The following is a 19,769-nucleotide window of genomic DNA, read 5'->3' as shown; positions in this document are numbered from 1 at the left end:
AATATGGAAGAAATATATCTGTTGGTGCGAATCGAAAGGATTCCCATGGAACAGGGTAAAAATTCCTAAGATTCTATCCTTTCTACAAGAGGGTTTGGAGAAAGGATTATCTGCAAGTTCTTTGAAGGGACAGATTTCTGCTTTATCTGTTTTACTTCACAAGAAGCTGGCGGCTGTGCCAGATGTTCAGGCTTTTGTTCAGGCTCTGGTTAGAATCAAGCCTGTTTACAAACCTTTGACTCCTCCTTGGAGTCTCAATTTAGTTCTTTCAGTTCTTCAAGGGGTTCCGTTTGAACCCTTACATTCCGTAGATATTAAGTTATTATCTTGGAAAGTTTTATTTTTGGTTGCAATTTCTTCTGCTAGAAGAGTTTCAGAGTTATCTGCTCTGCAGTGTTCTCCTCCTTATCTGGTGTTCCATGCAGATAAGGTGGTTTTGCGTACTAAACCTGGTTTTCTTCCGAAAGTTGTTTCTAATAAAAATATTAACCAGGAGATAGTTGTGCCTTCTTTGTGTCCGAATCCAGTTTCAAAGAAGGAACGTTTGTTGCACAATTTGGATGTAGTTCGTGCTCTAAAATTCTATTTAGAGGCTACAAAGGATTTCAGACAAACATCTTCCTTGTTTGTTGTTTATTCTGGTAAAAGGAGAGGTCAAAAAGCAACTTCTACCTCTCTCTCTTTTTGGCTTAAAAGCATCATCAGATTGGCTTATGAGACTGCCGGACGGCAGCCTCCTGAAAGAATCACAGCTCATTCCACTAGGCTGTGGCTTCCACATGGGCCTTCAAGAACGAGGCTTCTGTTGATCAGATATGTAAGGCAGCGACTTGGTCTTCACTGCACACTTTTACCAAATTTTACAAATTTGATACTTTTGCTTCTTCTGAGGCTATTTTTGGGAGAAAGGTTTTGCAAGCCGTGGTGCCTTCCATCTAGGTGACCTGATTTGCTCCCTCCCATCATCCGTGTCCTAAAGCTTTGGTATTGGTTCCCACAAGTAAGGATGACGCCGTGGACCGGACACACCTATGTTGGAGAAAACAGAATTTATGCTTACCTGATAAATTACTTTCTCCAACGGTGTGTCCGGTCCACGGCCCGCCCTGGTTTTTAATCAGGTCTGATGAATTATTTTCTCTAACTACAGTCACCACGGTATCATATGATTTCTCCTATGTATATTCCTCCTTTACGTCGGTCGAATGACTGGGGAAGGCGGAGCCTAGGAGGGATCATGTGACCAGCTTTGCTGGGCTCTTTGCCATTTCCTGTTGGGGAAGAGAATATCCCACAAGTAAGGATGACGCCGTGGACCGGACACACCGTTGGAGAAAGTAATTTATCAGGTAAGCATAAATTCTGTTTTTTAGCCTGCAACATAGTATTAATCACAGAGTCAGAAAAACCTCTATGACTAAGCACTAAGCGTTCAATTTTCATACCATCAAATTTTATGATTTGAGATCCTGATGGAAAAACGGACCTTGAGATAGAAGATGTGGCCAAGGTTGGCAACTGGACATCCTAACAAGATCCGCATACCAAAACCTGTGAGGCCATGCTGGAGCCACCAGCAGCACAAACAATGGCTCCATGATGATTTTGGAAATCACTCTCGGAAGAATAATTAGAGGCGGGAAAATATAAGCAAGTTGATAACACCAAGGGATTATCTACGCATCCACTGCTTCCGCCTGAGGATCCCTGGACCTGGACAGGTACCTGGGAAGTTTCTTGTTTAGATGAGATGCCATCAGATCTATTTCTGGAAGACCCCACATCTGAACAACTTGAGAAAACACATCTGGGTGGAGAGACCACTCTCCTGGATGTAAAGTCTGATGACTGAGGTAATCCGCTTCCCAATTGTCTATACCTGGGATATGAATCGCAGAAATTAGACAGGAGCTGGATTCCGCCCAAACAAGTATCCGAGATACTTCTTTCATAGCTTGAGGACTGTGAGTCCCACCCTGATGAATGACATATGCCACAGTTGTGATATTGTCTGTCTGAAAACAAATGAACGGTTCTCTCTTCAACAGAGGCCAAAACTCGCCTCTTAAGATTTCCAAACCCCTTGTACTGTCAGAGATCCCCAAACAGCTCCCCAACCTGAAAGACTTGCATCTGTTGTGATCACAGTCCAGGTTGGACGAACGAAAGAGGCCCCTAGAATAATACGATGGTGATCTAACCACCAAGTCAGAGATAGTCGAACATTGGGATTTAAGGATATTAATTGTGATATCCTTGTATAATCCCTGCACCATTGGTTCAGCATACAAAGCTGAAGAGGTCTCATATGAAAACGAGCAAAGGGGATTGCGTCTGATGCTGCAGTCATGAGACCTAAAACTTCCATGCACATAGCTACTGAAGGGAATGACTGAGACTGAAGGTTCCGAAAGGCAGCAACCAATTTCAAACGTCTCTTGTCTGTAAGAGACAAAGTCATGGACACTGAATCTATCTGGAAACCTGAAAAGGTTACCCTTGTCTGAGGAATCAAATAACTTTTTGGTAAATTGATCCTCCAACCATGTCTTTGAAGAAACAACACTAGTTGATTCGTGTGAGATTCTGCAGAACGTAAAGACTGAACAAGTACCAATATATCGTCCAAATAAGGAAACACCGCAATACCCTGCTCTCAGATTACAGAGAGTAGGGCACCAAGAACTTTTGAAAAGATTCTTGGAGCTGTCGCTAGGCCAAAAGGAAGAGCAACAAATTGGTAATGCTTGTCTAGAAAAGAGAATCTCAGGAACTGATAGTGATCTGGATGAATCGGAATATGAAGATATGCATCCTGTAAGTCTATTGTGGACATATAATGCTCTTGCTGAACAAAAGGCAGAATAGTCCTTATAGTCACCATTTTGAAAGTTGGTACTCTTACATATCGATTCAAAAATTTTAGATCCAAAACTGGTCTGAATGAATTTTCTTTCTTTGGGACAATGAATAGATTTGAATAAAACCCCAGACCCTGTTCCTGAAACAGAACTGGCATGATTACTCCAGATCTGAAACACACTTCAGGAAAGCCTGAGCCTTTACTGGGTTTGCTGGAATGCGTGAGAAAAAATCTTCTCACATGCGGTCTTACTCTGAATCCTATTCTGTACTCCTGAGAAACAATACTCTGAATCCATTGATTTTGGACAGAATTGATCCAAACATATTTGAAAAATCTTAATCTGCCCCCTACCAGCTGAGCTGGAATGAGGGCCGCAACTTCATGCGGACTTGGGGGCTGGCTTTGATTTCTTAAATGGCTTGGATTTACTCCAATTTGAGGAAGGCTTCCAATTGGAAACAGATTCCTCGGGGGAAGGATTAGTTTCTGTTACTTATTTTGTCGAAAGGAACGAAAACGGTTAGAAGCTTTAAATTTACCCTTAGGTCTTTTATCCTGAGGCAAAAAAATTCCCTTCCCCCCCAGTGACAGTTGAAATTATTGAATCCAACTGAGAACCAAATATCTTATTACCTTGGAAAGAAAGAGATAGCAATCTAGACTTAGAAGTCATGTCAGCATTCCAAGATTTAAGCCACAAAGCTCTTCTGGCTAAAATAGCTAAAATCTGCCGCCTGGAGGAACAAACAAACACAGAGGAACATCACTTGGCTTCCGGTGTATTAGTAAACACCTTGCCAATTTGAACTCATTTTGTGTTTGTAAAAGGATTTTCTTGTCCTTTCTTCTCGCCTCTATTCTGCAGTTTTGCCAACTCTGCAACTTTGGGAAGGAAAAAGTAAAACGCTAACCTTGCTAACATGTGTCCGCTTTACTAATACGGCTTGCCACATATGCCACAATCTATTGCATTGGAACCATATCATCTCATCAACATCATTTCATTGGTCTCGTTTGTATGCTTTATATGTTATGCTTTATATGTATTTGAATGATTATATGTTTGCATTGATTTGACTTTGATTTTAATTTTCTGTCTTTTCGTATTGTAATAAATACAATTTTAAATACATTTCTCCAACATAGGTGTGTCCGGTCCACGGCGTCATCCTTACTTGTGGGATATTCTCTTCCCCAACAGGAAATGGCAAAGAGCCCAGCAAAGCTGGTCACATGATCCCTCCTAGGCTCCGCCTTCCCCAGTCATTCTCTTTGCCGTTGCACAGGCAACATCTCCACGGAGATGGCTCAGAGTTTTTTGGTGTTTAAATGTAGTTTTTATTCTTCTATCAAGAGTTTGTTATTTTAAAATAGTGCTGGTATGTACTATTTACTCTGAAACAGAAAAGAGATGAAGATTTCTGTTTGTAAGAGGAAAATGATTTTAGCAACCGTTACTAAAATCGATGGCTGTTTCCACACAGGACTGTTGAGAGGAATTAACTTCAGTTGGGGGAAACAGTGAGCAGACTTTGGCTGCTTGAGGTATGACACATTTCTAACAAGACTTGGTAATGCTGGAAGCTGTCATTTTCCCTATGGGATCCGGTAAGCCATTTTCTTAATTTTCAATATAAGAATAAAAGGGCTTCACAAGGGCTTTAAAGACTGGTAGACATTTTTCTGGGCCAAAACGATTACTTTATAAGCATATTTAATGGTTTATAACTTTGGAGAGTTATTTTAATCTTGGGAATTTTATTAAAAAAACGGCAGGCACTGTATTGGACACCTTTTTCACTGGGGGCCTTTTCTAGTCATAGGCAGAGCCTCATTTTCGCGCCACTAATGCGCAGTTGTTTTTGAGAAGCAAGGCATGCAGATGCATGTGTGAGGAGCTCAGATCCACTGAAAAAGCTTATTGAAGGCGTCATTTGGTATCGTATTCCCCTCTGGGCTTGGTTGGGTCTCAGCAAAGCAGATACCAGGGACTGTATAGGGGTTAAATGTAAAAACGGCTCCGGTTCCGTTATTTTAAGAGTTAAAGCTTTCAAATTTGGTGTGCAATACTTTTAAGGCTTTATGACACTGTGGTGAAATTCTGGTGAATTTTGAACATTTCCTTCATACTTTTGCGTATATTCAGTAAAAAAGTGTGTTCAGTTTAAAATTTAAAGAGACAGTAACGGTTTTATTTTAAAACGTTTTTTGTGCTTTGTTATCAAGTTTATGCCTATTAACATGTCTGAACTATCAGATAGACGATGTTCTGTATGTTCGGAAGCCAAGGTTCCTCTCCATTTAAATATATGTGATGAATGTGACAAACAAAGTAGGGACAATGATGCCACTGATAATAATGTTGCCCAAAATGATTCCTTAAGTGAGGGGAGTAAGCATGGTACTGCATCATCTTCTTCTATGTCTACACCAGTCTTGCCCACTCAGGAAGTCCCTAGTGAATCTAGTGCGCCAATTCTCCTCACTATGCAACAATTAACGGCTGTAATGGATAATTCTATTAAAAACATTTTAGCCAAAATGCCCACTTATCAGCGAAAGCGCGACTGCTCTGTTTTAGATACTGAAGAGCATGAGGACGCTGATGATAATGGTTCTGACATGCCCTTACACCAGTCTGAAGGGGCTAGGGAGGTTTTGTCTGAGGGAGAAATTTCAGATTCAGGAAAAATTTCTCAACAAGCTGAACCTGACGTTATTACATTTAAATTTAAATTGGAACATCTCCGCGCTCTGCTTAAGGAGGTGTTATCTACTCTGGATGATTGTGACAATTTGGTCATTCCAGAGAAATTATGTAAGATGGACAGGTTCCTAGAGGTCCCGGTGCCCCCCGAAGCTTTTCCTATACCCAAGCGGGTGGCGGACATTGTAAATAAAGAATGGGAAAGGCCCGGCATACCTTTTGTCCCTCCCCCTATATTTAAGAAATTATTTCCTATGGTCGACCCCAGGAAGGACTTATGGCAGACAGTCCCCAAGGTCGAGGGGGCGGTTTCTACTCTAAACAAACGCACCACTATCCCTATAGAAGATAGTTGTGCTTTCAAAGATCCTATGGATAAAAAATTAGAGGGTTTGCTTAAAAAGATGTTTGTTCAGCAAGGTTACCTTCTACAACCAATTTCATGCATTGTTCCTGTCACTACAGCAGCGTGTTTCTGGTTCGAGGAACTAGAAAAGTCGCTCAATCAAGCATCCTCTTATGAGGAGGTTATGGACAGAGTTCAAGCACTTAAGTTGGCTAACTCTTTTACCTTAGACGCCACTTTGCAATTAGCTAGATTAGCGGCGAAAAATTCAGGTTTTGCTATTGTGGCGCGCAGAGCGCTTTGGCTGAAGTCTTGGTCAGCGGATGTGTCCTCCAAGAACAGATTGCTTAACATCCCTTTCAAGGGGAAAACGCTGTTTGGCCCTGACTTGAAAGAGATTATTTCAGACATCACTGGGGGAAAGGGCCACGCCCTTCCTCAGGATAGGTCTTTTAGGCTAAAAATAAAACAAATTTTCGTCCCTTTCGCAGAAACGGACCAGCCTCGAATTCTACATCCTCTAAGCAAGAGGGTAATTCTTCTCAAACCAAGCCAGCCTGGAGACCGATGCAAGGCTGGAACAAAGGTAAGCAGGCCAAGAAGCCCGCTACCGCTACCAAGACAGCATGAGATGCTGGCCCCCGATCCGGGACCGGATCTGGTGGGGGGCAGACTCTCTCTCTTCGCTCAGGCTTGGGCAAGAGATGTTCAGGATCCTTGGGCGCTAGAAATAGTTTCTCAAGGTTATCTCCTGGAATTCAAGGAACTACCCCCAAGGGGAAGGTTCCACAGGTCTCAATTGTCTTCAGACCAAATAAAAAGACAGGCATTCTTACATTGTGTAGAAGACCTGTTAAAAATGGGAGTGATTCATCCTGTTCCATTAGGAGAACAAGGGATGGGGTTTTACTCCAATCTGTTCATAGTTCCCAAAAAAGAGGGAACATTCAGGCCAATTTTGGATCTCAAGATCCTAAACAAATTTCTCAAGGTCCCATCGTTCAAGATGGAAACCATTCGGACAATTCTTCCTACCATCCAGGAAGGTCAATTCATGACCACGGTGGATTTAAAGGATGCGTATCTACATATTCCTATCCACAAGGAACATCATCGGTTCCTAAGATTCGCCTTTCTGGGCAAGCATTACCAGTTTGTGGCACTTCCATTCGGACTAGCCACTGCTCCAAGAATTTTCACAAAAGTACTAGGGTCCCTTCTAGCGGTGCTAAGGCCAAGGGGCATTGCAGTAGTACCCTACTTGGACGACATACTGATTCAAGCGTCGTCTCTACCACAAGCAAAGGCTCATACGGACATTGTCCTAGCCTTTCTCAGATCTCACGGGTGGAAAGTGAACGTAGAAAAAAGTTCTCTATTCCCGTCAACAAGAGTTCCCTTCTTGGGAACAATAATAGACTCCTTGGAAATGAAGATTTTTCTGACAGAAGCCAGAAAATCAAAACTTCTAAGCTCTTGTCAAGTACTTCATTCTGTTCTTCTTCCTTCCATAGCGCAGTGCATGGAAGTAATAGGTTTGATGGTTGCGGCAATGGACATAGTTCCTTTTGCGCGAATTCATCTAAGACCATTACAACTGTGCATGCTCAGACAGTGGAATGGGGATTATACAGATTTGTCCCCGACGATCCAAGTAGATCAGAGGACCAGAGATTCACTCCGTTGGTGGCTGACCCTGGACAACCTGTCCCAAGGGATGAGCTTCAGAAGACCAGAGTGGGTCATTGTAACGACCGACGCCAGCCTGGTGGGCTGGGGCGCGGTCTGGAAACACCTGAAGGCTCAGGGTCTATGGTCTCGGGAAGAATCTCTTCTCCCGATAAACATTCTGGAACTGAGAGCGATATTCAATGCTCTCAAGGCTTGGCCTCAACTAGCAAAGGCCAAATTCATAAGGTTTCAATCAGACAACATGACGACTGTTGCATATATCAACCATCAGGGGGGAACAAGGAGTTCCCTGGCGATGGAAGAAGTGACCAAAGTAATTCAATGGGCGGAGCTTCACTCCTGCCACTTGTCTGCAATCCACATCCCAGGAGTGGAAAATTGGGAAGCGGATTTTCTGAGTCGTCAGACATTTCATCCGGGGGAGTGGGAACTCCATCCGGAAATCTTTGCCCAAATAACTCAATTATGGGGCATTCCAGACATGGATCTGATGGCGTCTCGTCAGAACTTCAAGGATCCTTGCTACGGGTCCAGATCCAGGGATCCCAAGGCGACTCTAGTAGATGCACTAGTAGCGCCCTGGACCTTCAACCTAGCTTATGTGTTCCCACCGTTTCCTCTCATTCCCAGGCTGGTAGCCAGGATCAATCAAGAGAGGGCTTCGGTGATCTTGATAGCTCCTGCGTGGCCACGCAGAACTTGGTATGCAGACCTGGTGAATATGTCATCGGCTCCACCATGGAAGCTACCTTTGAGACGGGACCTTCTTGTTCAAGGTCCGTTCGAACATCCGAATCTGGCATCACTCCAACTGACTGCTTGGAGATTGAACGCTTGATTTTATCAAAGCGTGGGTTCTCAGATTCTGTCATTGATACTCTTATTCAGGCTAGAAAGCCTGTAACTAGGAAAATTTACCATAAAATATGGAAGAAATATATCTGTTGGTGCGAATCGAAAGGATTCCCATGGAACAGGGTAAAAATTCCTAAGATTCTATCCTTTCTACAAGAGGGTTTGGAGAAAGGATTATCTGCAAGTTCTTTGAAGGGACAGATTTCTGCTTTATCTGTTTTACTTCACAAGAAGCTGGCGGCTGTGCCAGATGTTCAGGCTTTTGTTCAGGCTCTGGTTAGAATCAAGCCTGTTTACAAACCTTTGACTCCTCCTTGGAGTCTCAATTTAGTTCTTTCAGTTCTTCAAGGGGTTCCGTTTGAACCCTTACATTCCGTAGATATTAAGTTATTATCTTGGAAAGTTTTATTTTTGGTTGCAATTTCTTCTGCTAGAAGAGTTTCAGAGTTATCTGCTCTGCAGTGTTCTCCTCCTTATCTGGTGTTCCATGCAGATAAGGTGGTTTTGCGTACTAAACCTGGTTTTCTTCCGAAAGTTGTTTCTAATAAAAATATTAACCAGGAGATAGTTGTGCCTTCTTTGTGTCCGAATCCAGTTTCAAAGAAGGAACGTTTGTTGCACAATTTGGATGTAGTTCGTGCTCTAAAATTCTATTTAGAGGCTACAAAGGATTTCAGACAAACATCTTCCTTGTTTGTTGTTTATTCTGGTAAAAGGAGAGGTCAAAAAGCAACTTCTACCTCTCTCTCTTTTTGGCTTAAAAGCATCATCAGATTGGCTTATGAGACTGCCGGACGGCAGCCTCCTGAAAGAATCACAGCTCATTCCACTAGGCTGTGGCTTCCACATGGGCCTTCAAGAACGAGGCTTCTGTTGATCAGATATGTAAGGCAGCGACTTGGTCTTCACTGCACACTTTTACCAAATTTTACAAATTTGATACTTTTGCTTCTTCTGAGGCTATTTTTGGGAGAAAGGTTTTGCAAGCCGTGGTGCCTTCCATCTAGGTGACCTGATTTGCTCCCTCCCATCATCCGTGTCCTAAAGCTTTGGTATTGGTTCCCACAAGTAAGGATGACGCCGTGGACCGGACACACCTATGTTGGAGAAAACAGAATTTATGTTTACCTGATAAATTACTTTCTCCAACGGTGTGTCCGGTCCACGGCCCGCCCTGGTTTTTTAATCAGGTCTGATGATTTAATTTCTCTAACTACAGTCACCACGGTATCATATGATTTCTCCTATGCAAATATTCCTCCTTTACGTCGGTCGAATGACTGGGGAAGGCGGAGCCTAGGAGGGATCATGTGACCAGCTTTGCTGGGCTCTTTGCCATTTCCTGTTGGGGAAGAGAATATCCCACAAGTAAGGATGACGCCGTGGACCGGACACACCGTTGGAGAAAGTAATTTATCAGGTAAACATAAATTCTGTTTTTACATAGTTGTGCCAATACAGGATTATCTAGACATTAGTATACTACACTCATTAAGCTATCTTTGGATAGCGCAGCTAAATAACTTATCACTTAGCTACAGTTTGTAGTTAAAGTGATTACTCTAGTCCTAAAATAGCTAAAGACATAGATTTAACATCAATTTTGATGATATCAAAAATGGCATCACAAATAAAATGATTAGCATGTTGAAACAAGTGAACACTGCTAGACAAATCAGAATCCAATTCTTGTTGCGCTAAACGTTCCAACCAAAAAGTTGATGCAGCTTCAACATCAGCCAAAGAAATTGCAGGCCTGAGAAGATGACCTGAATATAAATAAGCTTTCCTTAGATAAGATTCAAGTTTCCTATCTAAAGGATCTTTAAAAGAAGTACTATCTTCCGTAGGAATAGTAGTACGTTTAGCAAGAGTAGAGATAGCCCCATCAACTTTGGGGATCTTTTCCCAAAACTCTAAAGAAACTGCTGGCAAAGTATACAATTGTTTAAACCTTGAAGAAGAAACAAAAGTACCAGGCCTATTCCATTCCTTAGAAATCATATCAGAAATATCATCAGGAACTGGAAAAACCTCTGGAATATCCACAGGAGGTTTATAAACAGAATTTAAACGTTTACTAGTTTTAACATTAAGAGGACTAGTTTCCTCCATATCCAATGTAATCAATACTTCTTTTAATAAAGAACGAATATACTCCATTTTAAATAAATAAGAAGATTTGTCAGTGTCAATATCTGAGGCAGGATCTTCTGAATCAGATAGATCCCCATCAGAGAAGGATAATTCATCATGTTGCCGGTCATTTGAAATTTCATCAACTTTATGAGAAGTTTTAAAAGACCTTTTACGTTTATTAGGCGGTATGGCAGACAAAGCCTTCTGAATAGAATCAGAAATAAATTCTTTTAAATTTACAGGTATATCTTGTGCATTAGATGTTGAAGGGACAGCAACAGGTAATGAACTACTACTGATGGATACATTTTCTGCATGTAAAAGTTTATCACAACTATTACAAACCACAGCAGGAGATATAACCTCCACAAATTTACAACAAATGCACTTAGCTTTGGTAGAACTGTCATCAGACAGCAGGGTTCCAACAGTGATTTCTGAGACAGGATCAGATTGAGACATCTTGCAAATGTAAGAGGATAAAAAACAACAACATATAAAGCAAAATTATCAATTTCCTTATATAATAGTTTCAGGAATGGGAAAAAATGCAAACAGCATATCCCTGTGATAGAGTAAAAAGGGAAGAGGCATATAGGAATGGGGTCTTAAATAATGAAAATATTTGGCGCCAAGTATGATGCACAACAAACAAAAAAAAAATCTCGTGCCAAGAATGACGCAATAAACTTTGGCATTTTGCGCCCTTGCAAGCCTAATTCTGCCCGCAAATTTAAAAGACAGTCAAATTTGAAAAAGAGACTATACCCCAGGTAAGAATTTTTTTTTCTTAAAAAAACATTTCCCAGAAATGAAACTGACAGTCTGCAAAAGGAAATATAATGAAACCTGAATCATGGCAAATATAAGTACAATACATATATTTAGAACTTTATATAATACATTAAGTGCCAAACCATAGCTGAGTAATGAAAACATACTTACCAAAAGACACCCATCCACATATAGCAGATAGCCAAACCAGTACTGAAACGGTTATCAGTAGAGGTAATGGAATATGAGAGTATATCGTCGATCTGAAAAGGGAGGTAGGAGATGAATCTCTACGACCGATAACAGAGAACCTATGAAATAGACCCCCGTTAGGGAAATCATCGTATTCAAATAAGTGATACTCCCTTCACGTCCCTCTGACATTCGCTGTACTCTGAGAGGAATCGGGCTTCAACAATGCTGAGAAGCGCATATCAACGTAGAAATCTTAGCACAAACTTACTTCACCACCTCCATAGGAGGCAAAGTTTGTGAAACTGAATTGTGGGTGTGGTGAGGGGTGTATTTATAGGCATTTTGAGGTTTGGGAAACTTTGCCCCTCCTGGTAGGAATGTATAGCCCATACGTCACTAGCTCATGGACTCTTGCCAATTACATGAAAGAAAAGACAACTACAAAATGTGCTCATAAATTGGGTTCAGTGTCCCTTTAAAGATTTTCTCGTGAAATTTATTTCAAATAAATGTAAATATAGCTTTAGTTCTTTTTTATTTACACAGGTTCTAGATACACTTGGATTTTGAGTGCCACTTTGGTTGTTTTATATATTTATTTTAATTAATCAACTAATTAATTATTAAATAAATAGCATCAGTGTTCTTAAAGGGACGTGAAACTCATTTTTTCTTCTTTCATGATTCAGATAGAGTATACACTTTTAAACAACATTCCACTTCTATTATTTAATTTGCTTTATTTTCTTGTAATCTTTTGTTTAAGAAACAGCAATGCACATGGGTGAGCCAATAACATGAGATATGCTTTTCAACAAATGATACCAATAGAATGAAAAAAATAGATAACAGACGTAAATTGGAAAGTGGTTTAAAATTGCATGATCTATCTGTGAATCATGAAAGAACAAAAAAGTGAGTTTCATATCCCTTAAAGCTGATCCTGTTTATTTTATCATAATTTTACTACATTATATTTTACAAATACACATTGGAATCTTTATTCGTGCTACCCGTGGGCCAAGGGCTTGATCACATTCCAGCTGTTAACATAATTGGTAAGTGAGAATTAAAAAAAATGTTAACAGCCATTTAAGGGACGCAAAAAGGCAACTACAAAATGTGCTCATACATTAGAACACTTTATTATACTTGCAGATAACTATTTGTTCAGTTTAACTGTGGTACGATAATGCACTAGGGGTCCTGAACTGAACACAATCATTCAGCCAATCAGCAGTTGCATATTGTGCCCTTAATCACCAGCCGTGTTTAGCTCAGGATTGTCAGTTAACTGCAGAATGTGATGTATCTGAAAGTAAAATGAGAAACTATTTTCATTGTAAGGTGCAAATCTGATTAACTTTTTTTAGGTATCGCTCATTAAACGTTTAATATTTCTTCTGTTACTGATGCTGTTTAAGGTGTAAGGGTTGTTCCTAAACGTTGTATTATCTGTATTTGTTTTGTACTTTTATACAAGGTTAGATGTTATTTATAGCATTGAATAGGACTCTGTTAATTTAACCAAGTAAAAAAAGGACACACTGACGTCTTCTGTGTCGTAAGTAATATATCTCAATGTTTGTTTTGTTCCAGGAAAGAAGTGGGATTGGATCTGTTTTTTCCCAAGCAGATGCAGGAGAGTCTAAAGGTATAAAATAGGTCCTGAACAATACACATCAAACAATAATAGTGCAGTGATGTGTTTGGACATAACCTTCAGTGTAGATATAAAATCTGAAACAGAGTTGCCTTGTACACAACATAGCTATTCATTTGTTATTAGTTTTAGGCTAACCAAATACATTTTGATATGTAATAAATAAAAGATCTGGAATAATTTATGATATATGATATATATTATGGATAATGTCCAATACAGATGCTATGCTTTGTTGGCGGAACCATCATGGGGCTGAAACACAGTGTATCAGATTACGAGTGGAACGCAAACATTTGCACGCGAGGGATAAGGGGGCTATTGCAGTAGTTTGCACTCGCCAGCCTTACCGCTGGTTTTACGATTTGAAAGTAAATGCGATTGCTTGAGTACAATCGTGATTTAGGCTAGAATGATTACCATGTCTTCAGAGTTATGGTTAACTGTTTTGCGAAACAAAAAAGTGTCACAAACACATCAAAAATACATTACAAAGTATAGTTACACATAATAACATTAATAAAAATTATTCACAAAAACTATTCCACACAAGTTATAAGGGCTCAAAGATATGAGGTCTCGGGTGTTAGAAAAAAAGGCAAAGGGCTTTAACATTGAGATACTTATATACATGTCTAAAGAGGTGTGTGTGTTACATTTTCTTTCATGACTCACACAGAGCATACAATGCTAAACAAGCTTCAGCTTTACTTTTATTATCAGATGTAATTCATTCTCATGCTATTCGTTGTAGAGATACCTAGGTAGGTAATGTGCACTTGTCTGGAGATCTATATGGAAGCAGGTTTGCAAGAATGATTTTGATCACTAGATGGCAGCAGTGTATAATATTGTTAAGAGCTGCCTTATAGTGTTTTGTTCATGTGCACGCTCCTACACCTGCTTACCTGCTTTTTAATAAAGGATACCAAGAAAACAAAGTCAAAAGTAGAAAGTTTTTTTTTTTTAATAATTGTAACTGTCACTTTAATTTCCTTTAAAACATGTTAAGAAATATATAAAGCATTGGGCTTGTCAATTTACTGCTAGTTTTTACTTATTACAACATGCTAAGAATTACGTCGTTTAAAGGGACACTAAACCCAATTTTTTTCTTTAATGATTCAGATAGAGCATGCAATTTTAAGCAACTTTCTAATGTATTCCTATTATAAATTTTTATTTGTTCTCGTGCTAGCTTTATTTAAAAAGCAGGAATGTAAAGCTTAGGAGCCGGCACATTTTAGGTTCAGCACCCTGGATAGCGCTTGCTTATTGGTGACTACATTTAGCCACCAATAAGCAAGCATAACCCAGGTCCTGAACCAAAAATGGGATGGCTCCTAATCTTTACTTTCCTGCTTTTTAAATTGAGATAGCAAGAAAACGAAGAAAAACTGATAATAGGAGTAAATTAGAAAGTTGCTTAAAATTGCATGCTCTTTCTGAATCATTAAAGAAAAAAAATAAGTTTAGTATCCCTGTCCTACTAGCATTTTGTGTCTAAATGAATGATATATTCACCAAAGCTTTCCTTACCAAGTCACCTTGCTATTGTCTTCTATCCGTAGCCCAAGCAGTTCCGCAAGATGATCCAGCAAACATTCCAACAGTATGGATCCTTAAAGGAGGAGGAGTGTATCATGCGCTTTCTTACCACACTGTCGAGTTTTACATCTATTGATCAGGAAACCTACAGATGTGAACTAGCAGTAGGTTACTTCATTTGCTCTAATTAATTTTGTTTCATTTTGTAGAATGTTTTTTATAGTGAGACCATTTAAACCACACAAATGGGAGGGCACAAACTCTAACACAATAACACAAAAAGTATATCATGTTAAAAACAGAAGTTCTTGCACAATAAAAGATGCGGATTAGATACATTTGGACAAACTCAAGCTTGTCACGCATTTCAAAGCCAGACTTCTTTGTAAACTATAGATTGTATGGTTGTTTGATTTATTTATTTTTTATTAATTCCTTTGTGCAAAATGAAGATCTATTGAAAAATGCTTTAGGATTTAACTGGTTAATCATTTTTACTTTGATTTTGATTCCACTGAGGCATCGTCAGATAATGATATCAGTCGACTAATCTGACAATTTATCTGAAGATTTATAAATTAGTGAGAGTTGCAAGAATACAGCATTTGACCTCATAAACAATCCATTGATGAATTATTTATTTGTGTATTGTCTCTTCAGCAAGGGTGGAGCATTACTGTTGACTTAGTCATTGGCCCTAAAGGTATTCGACAACTTACTAGCAAGGATTCTAAGGTAAGATAAACCTAATATACCGACGTAGCATCATATCTTATTGTAATATCTGCTTCCTAAACCATTTGCTGCAACAAAATTAGTTACAAAACTAAGTTATATTTATTTGATTAATTGTATACATTATTGTTTGTATTTGGGATGAGGTTTTATGTACACTATTAAAAGAAACAAATGTTATTACAAGATCAAAGGGACAGTAAAGTCATAATTAGACATTCATGATTTAGACAGAACTTACAATTTTTAACAACTTTATTATTATTTCTATTATTTAATTTCCTTCCTTTTCTTGTTATCCTTTACCGAAATGTTTTTCTAGGTAAGCTCAGGAGCTTTAAAGAACCTAGGTTCTAGCTGCCGATTGGTGGCTGCATATATATACCGATTGTGATTGGCTCACCCATGTTTTCAGTTAGAAACCAGTAGTGCATTGCTGCTCTTTCAACAAATGATACCAAGAGAATGAAGCAAATTTGTTCTACCTAAATCATGAAAGAAACATTTTGGGTTTTGGGTCCCTTTAAGCAAATCAAATTACAGTTTTATACTTTTTTTGTCATTGTAATATGGAAGTTTGTAGCAGCTGAAATATACAATGAGTAAATAGGTTGCATCATATAACCAGCAAAATGTCAAAGCACCCCATAAGCAGTTGCCTACTTTTGGCAAATAACCTATTTCTAAAACGTATATTTGACTTGTCACAGCTGTACTATTTGACACGGGTGTCTAAACAGTATGTGGCATCCATTTTTTGAGGACTGCAAACTGATCAGCTGAGTTGATTTAAAAGTAATTTTGAAAAGGTAGGGGGATCAGATATCTGGCTGCGCAGCTAATTTGAAGAAGGGGGAACAAGAGAAAATAGGGATTACCATAAAATGGTAGACAAGAAGACAGTTTAGGAAGACCATAAAATGGTAGAAGGGATGACAGTTTATCATTTGGGCAATAGGCTCTGACCTAGAACTGCTGGGAATTAGCAAGGATTATGGTCCCCTTAAAAAGTCTATTCACCACTAAACTAGGCATTAAAGGGACATTAAACACTTTGAGATGGTAATATAAAATGATAAATAGAATATATGAAAACAATCTGCATTTTAAATTCATTATTTATTTTGTCCCCTTTTTCTGTGATTCCATTCTGAAATTGTGAACTTTTCAGTTCCTGATAGAAATAGATGTACAGAACACTGTTATATTCCCCACAGCCATTGGCTGCACACTCTACTGACCTATTTATAACTGCCCCTATTTGGCCACAGCAGAGAATAACCTAAATTACAACATGGCAGCTCCCATTGTTTTATAGACACTAAAACTTTACACTTATTTCTCTTGTTAAGTGTATCCAGTCCACGGATCATCCATTACTTATGGGATATTCTCCTTCCCAACAGGAAGTTGCAAGAGGATCACCCACAGCAGAGCTGCTATATAGCTCCTCCCCTAACTGTCATATCCAGTCATTCTCTTGCAAGCCTCAACCAAGATGGAGGTCGTAAGAGGAGTGTGGTGTTTTATACTTAGTTTATTCTTCAATCAAAAGTTTGTTATTTTTAAATGGTGCCGGAGTGTACTGTTTATCTCAGGCAGTATTTAGAAGAAGAATCTGCCTGCGTTTTCTATGATCTTAGCAGAAGTAACTAAGATCCATGGCTGTTCTCACATATTCTGAGGAGTGAGGTAACTTCAGAGAGGGAATGGCGTGCAGGTTTTCCTGCAATAAGGTATGTGCAGTTAATATTTTTCTAGGGATGGAATTTGCTAGATAATGCTGCTGATACCGAACTAATGTAAGTAAATCCTTAAATGCAGTGATAGCTACTGGTATCAGGCTTATTAATAGAGATGCATACTCTTATAAAAATGTAATATAAAACGTTTGCTGGCATGTTTAATCGTTTTTATATGTATTTGGTGATAAAACTTATTGGGGCCTAGTTTTTTTCCACATGGCTGGCTTGAATTTTGCCTAGTAACAGTTTCCTTAGGCTTTCCACTGTTGTAATATGAGTGGGAGGGGCCTTTTTTAGTGCTTTTCTGTGCAGATAAAAATACTGACAGAGACATTCAGTTTCCCTCTGCATGATCCAGGACATCTCTGGAGGGCTCAAAAGGCTTCAAAGTCGTTTTTGAGGGAGGTAAAAAGCCACAGTAAAGCTGTGGCAGTTGTGACTGTTTGAAAAAAAACACAAAAAAAAAAACAAAAACGTTTTTGTCTTTTATTATTCCATTTTGGGTATTAAGGGGTTAATCATCCATTTGCAAGTGGGTGCAATGCTCTGCTAACTTGTTACATACACTGTAAAAATTTCGTTAGTGTAACTGCCTTTTTTCACTGTTATTTCAAATTTTGACAAAATTTGTGTTTCTTAAAGGTGCAGTAACGTTTTTTATATTGCTTGTAAACTTGTTTAAAGTGTTTTCCAAGCTTGCTAGTCTCATTGCTAGTCTGTTTAAACATGTCTGACACAGAGGAAACTACTTGTTCATTATGTTTGAAAGCCATGGTGCAGCCCCATAGGAGAATGTGTACTAAATGTATTGATTTCACCTTAAACAGTAAAGATCAGTCTTTAACTATAAAAGAAATATCACCAGAAGATTCTGACGAGGGGGAAGTTATGCCGACTAACTCTCCCCACGTGTCAGACCTTTCGCCTCCCGCTCAGGGGATGCACGCTAATATGGCGCCAATTACATCAGGGACGCCTATAGCGATTACCTTGCAGGACATGGCTGCAATCATGAATAATACCCTGTCAGAGGTATTATCCAGGTTGCCTGAATTAAGAGGCAAGCGTGATTGCTCTGGGGTTAGGAGAAATACAGAGCGCTCAGATGCTGTAAGGGCCATGTCTGATACTGCGTCACAATATGCAGATCATGAGGATGGAGAGCTTCAGTCTGTGGGTGACATCTCTGATTCGGGGAAACCTGATTCAGAGATTTCTAATTTTAAATTTAAGCTTGAGAACCTCTGTGTGTTGCTTGGGGAGGTATTAGCTGCTCTGAATGACTGTAACACAGTTGCAGTACCAGAGAAATTGTGTAGGCTGGATAAATACTATGCGATACCGGTGTGTACTGATGTTTTTCCTATACCTAAAAGGCTTACAGAAATTATTAGCAAGGAGTGGGATAGACCGGGTGTGCCTTTTTCCCCACCTCCTATATTTAGAAAAATGTTTCCAATAGACGCCACTACACAGGACTTATGGCAGACGGTCCCTAAGGTGGAGGGAGCAGTTTCTACTTTAGCAAAGCGTACTACTATCCCGGTTGAGGACAGTTGTGCTTTTTCAGATCCAATGGATAAAAAATTGGAGGGTTACCTTAAGAAAATGTTTATTCAACAAGGTTTTATTTTACAGCCCCTTGCATGCATTGCGCCTGTCACGGCCGCGGCGGCATTCTGGTTTGAGGCCCTGGAAGAGGCCATCCATACAGCTCCATTGACTGAAATTATTGACAAGCTTAGAACACTTAAGTTAGCGAATTCATTTGTTTCTGATGCCATTGTTCATTTGACTAAACTAACGGCTAAGAATTCCGGATTCGCCATCCAAGCGCGTAGGGCGCTATGGCTTAAATCCTGGTCAGCTGACGTGACTTCGAAGTCTAAATTACTCAACATTCCTTTCAAGGGGCAGACCTTATTCGGGCCTGGTTTGAAGGAAATTATTGCTGACATTACTGGAGGTAAGGGTCACACCCTTCCTCAGGACAGGGCCAAAGCAAAGGCCAAACAGTCTAATTTTCGTGCCTTTCGAAATTTCAAGGCAGGTGCAGCATCAACTTCCTCCGCTTCAAAACAAGAGGGAACTTTTGCTCAATCTAAGCAGGCCTGGAAACCTAACCAGTCCTGGAACAAAGGCAAGCAGGCCAGAAAGCCTGCTGCTGCCTCTAAGACAGCATGAAGGAACGGCCCCCTATCCGGCGACGGATCTAGTAGGGGGCAGACTTTCTCTCTTCGCCCAGGCGTGGGCAAGAGATGTTCGGGATCCCTGGGCGTTGGAGATCATATCTCAGGGATATCTTCTGGACTTCAAAGCTTCCCCTCCACAAGGGAGATTTCATCTTTCAAGGCTATCTGCAAATCAGATAAAGAAAGAGGCATTCCTACGCTGTGTGCAAGACCTCCTAGTTATGGGAGTGATCCATCCAGTTCCGCGGACGGAACAAGGACAGGGTTTTTATTCAAATCTGTTTGTGGTTCCCAAAAAAGAGGGAACCTTCA

The 19,769-nt window shown here is 39.7% G+C and overlaps 1 protein-coding gene across 5 annotated transcripts in view; it reads left to right on the top strand.

Annotated features, from left to right (window-relative positions):
- Nucleotides 1-19,769, top strand: part of PTK2B (protein tyrosine kinase 2 beta) — a 607,866-nt gene that overhangs the window by 351,629 nt on the left and 236,468 nt on the right. For all 5 annotated transcript variants that reach the window (XM_053709509.1, XM_053709510.1, XM_053709513.1 and 2 more), the window contains exons 8-10: nt 13,174-13,228; nt 14,809-14,949; nt 15,446-15,520. In XM_053709509.1, the coding sequence (XP_053565484.1) occupies nt 13,174-13,228; nt 14,809-14,949; nt 15,446-15,520 (271 nt within the window). The remainder of the gene's footprint in view (nt 1-13,173; nt 13,229-14,808; nt 14,950-15,445; nt 15,521-19,769) is intronic.

Source organism: Bombina bombina, chromosome 4 (assembly GCF_027579735.1).
Source record: "Bombina bombina isolate aBomBom1 chromosome 4, aBomBom1.pri, whole genome shotgun sequence".
Taxonomy (NCBI): domain Eukaryota; kingdom Metazoa; phylum Chordata; class Amphibia; order Anura; family Bombinatoridae; genus Bombina; species Bombina bombina.
Note: the sequence above shows the minus strand (reverse complement) of the source record. Positions and strands in the feature narration are given on the sequence as shown.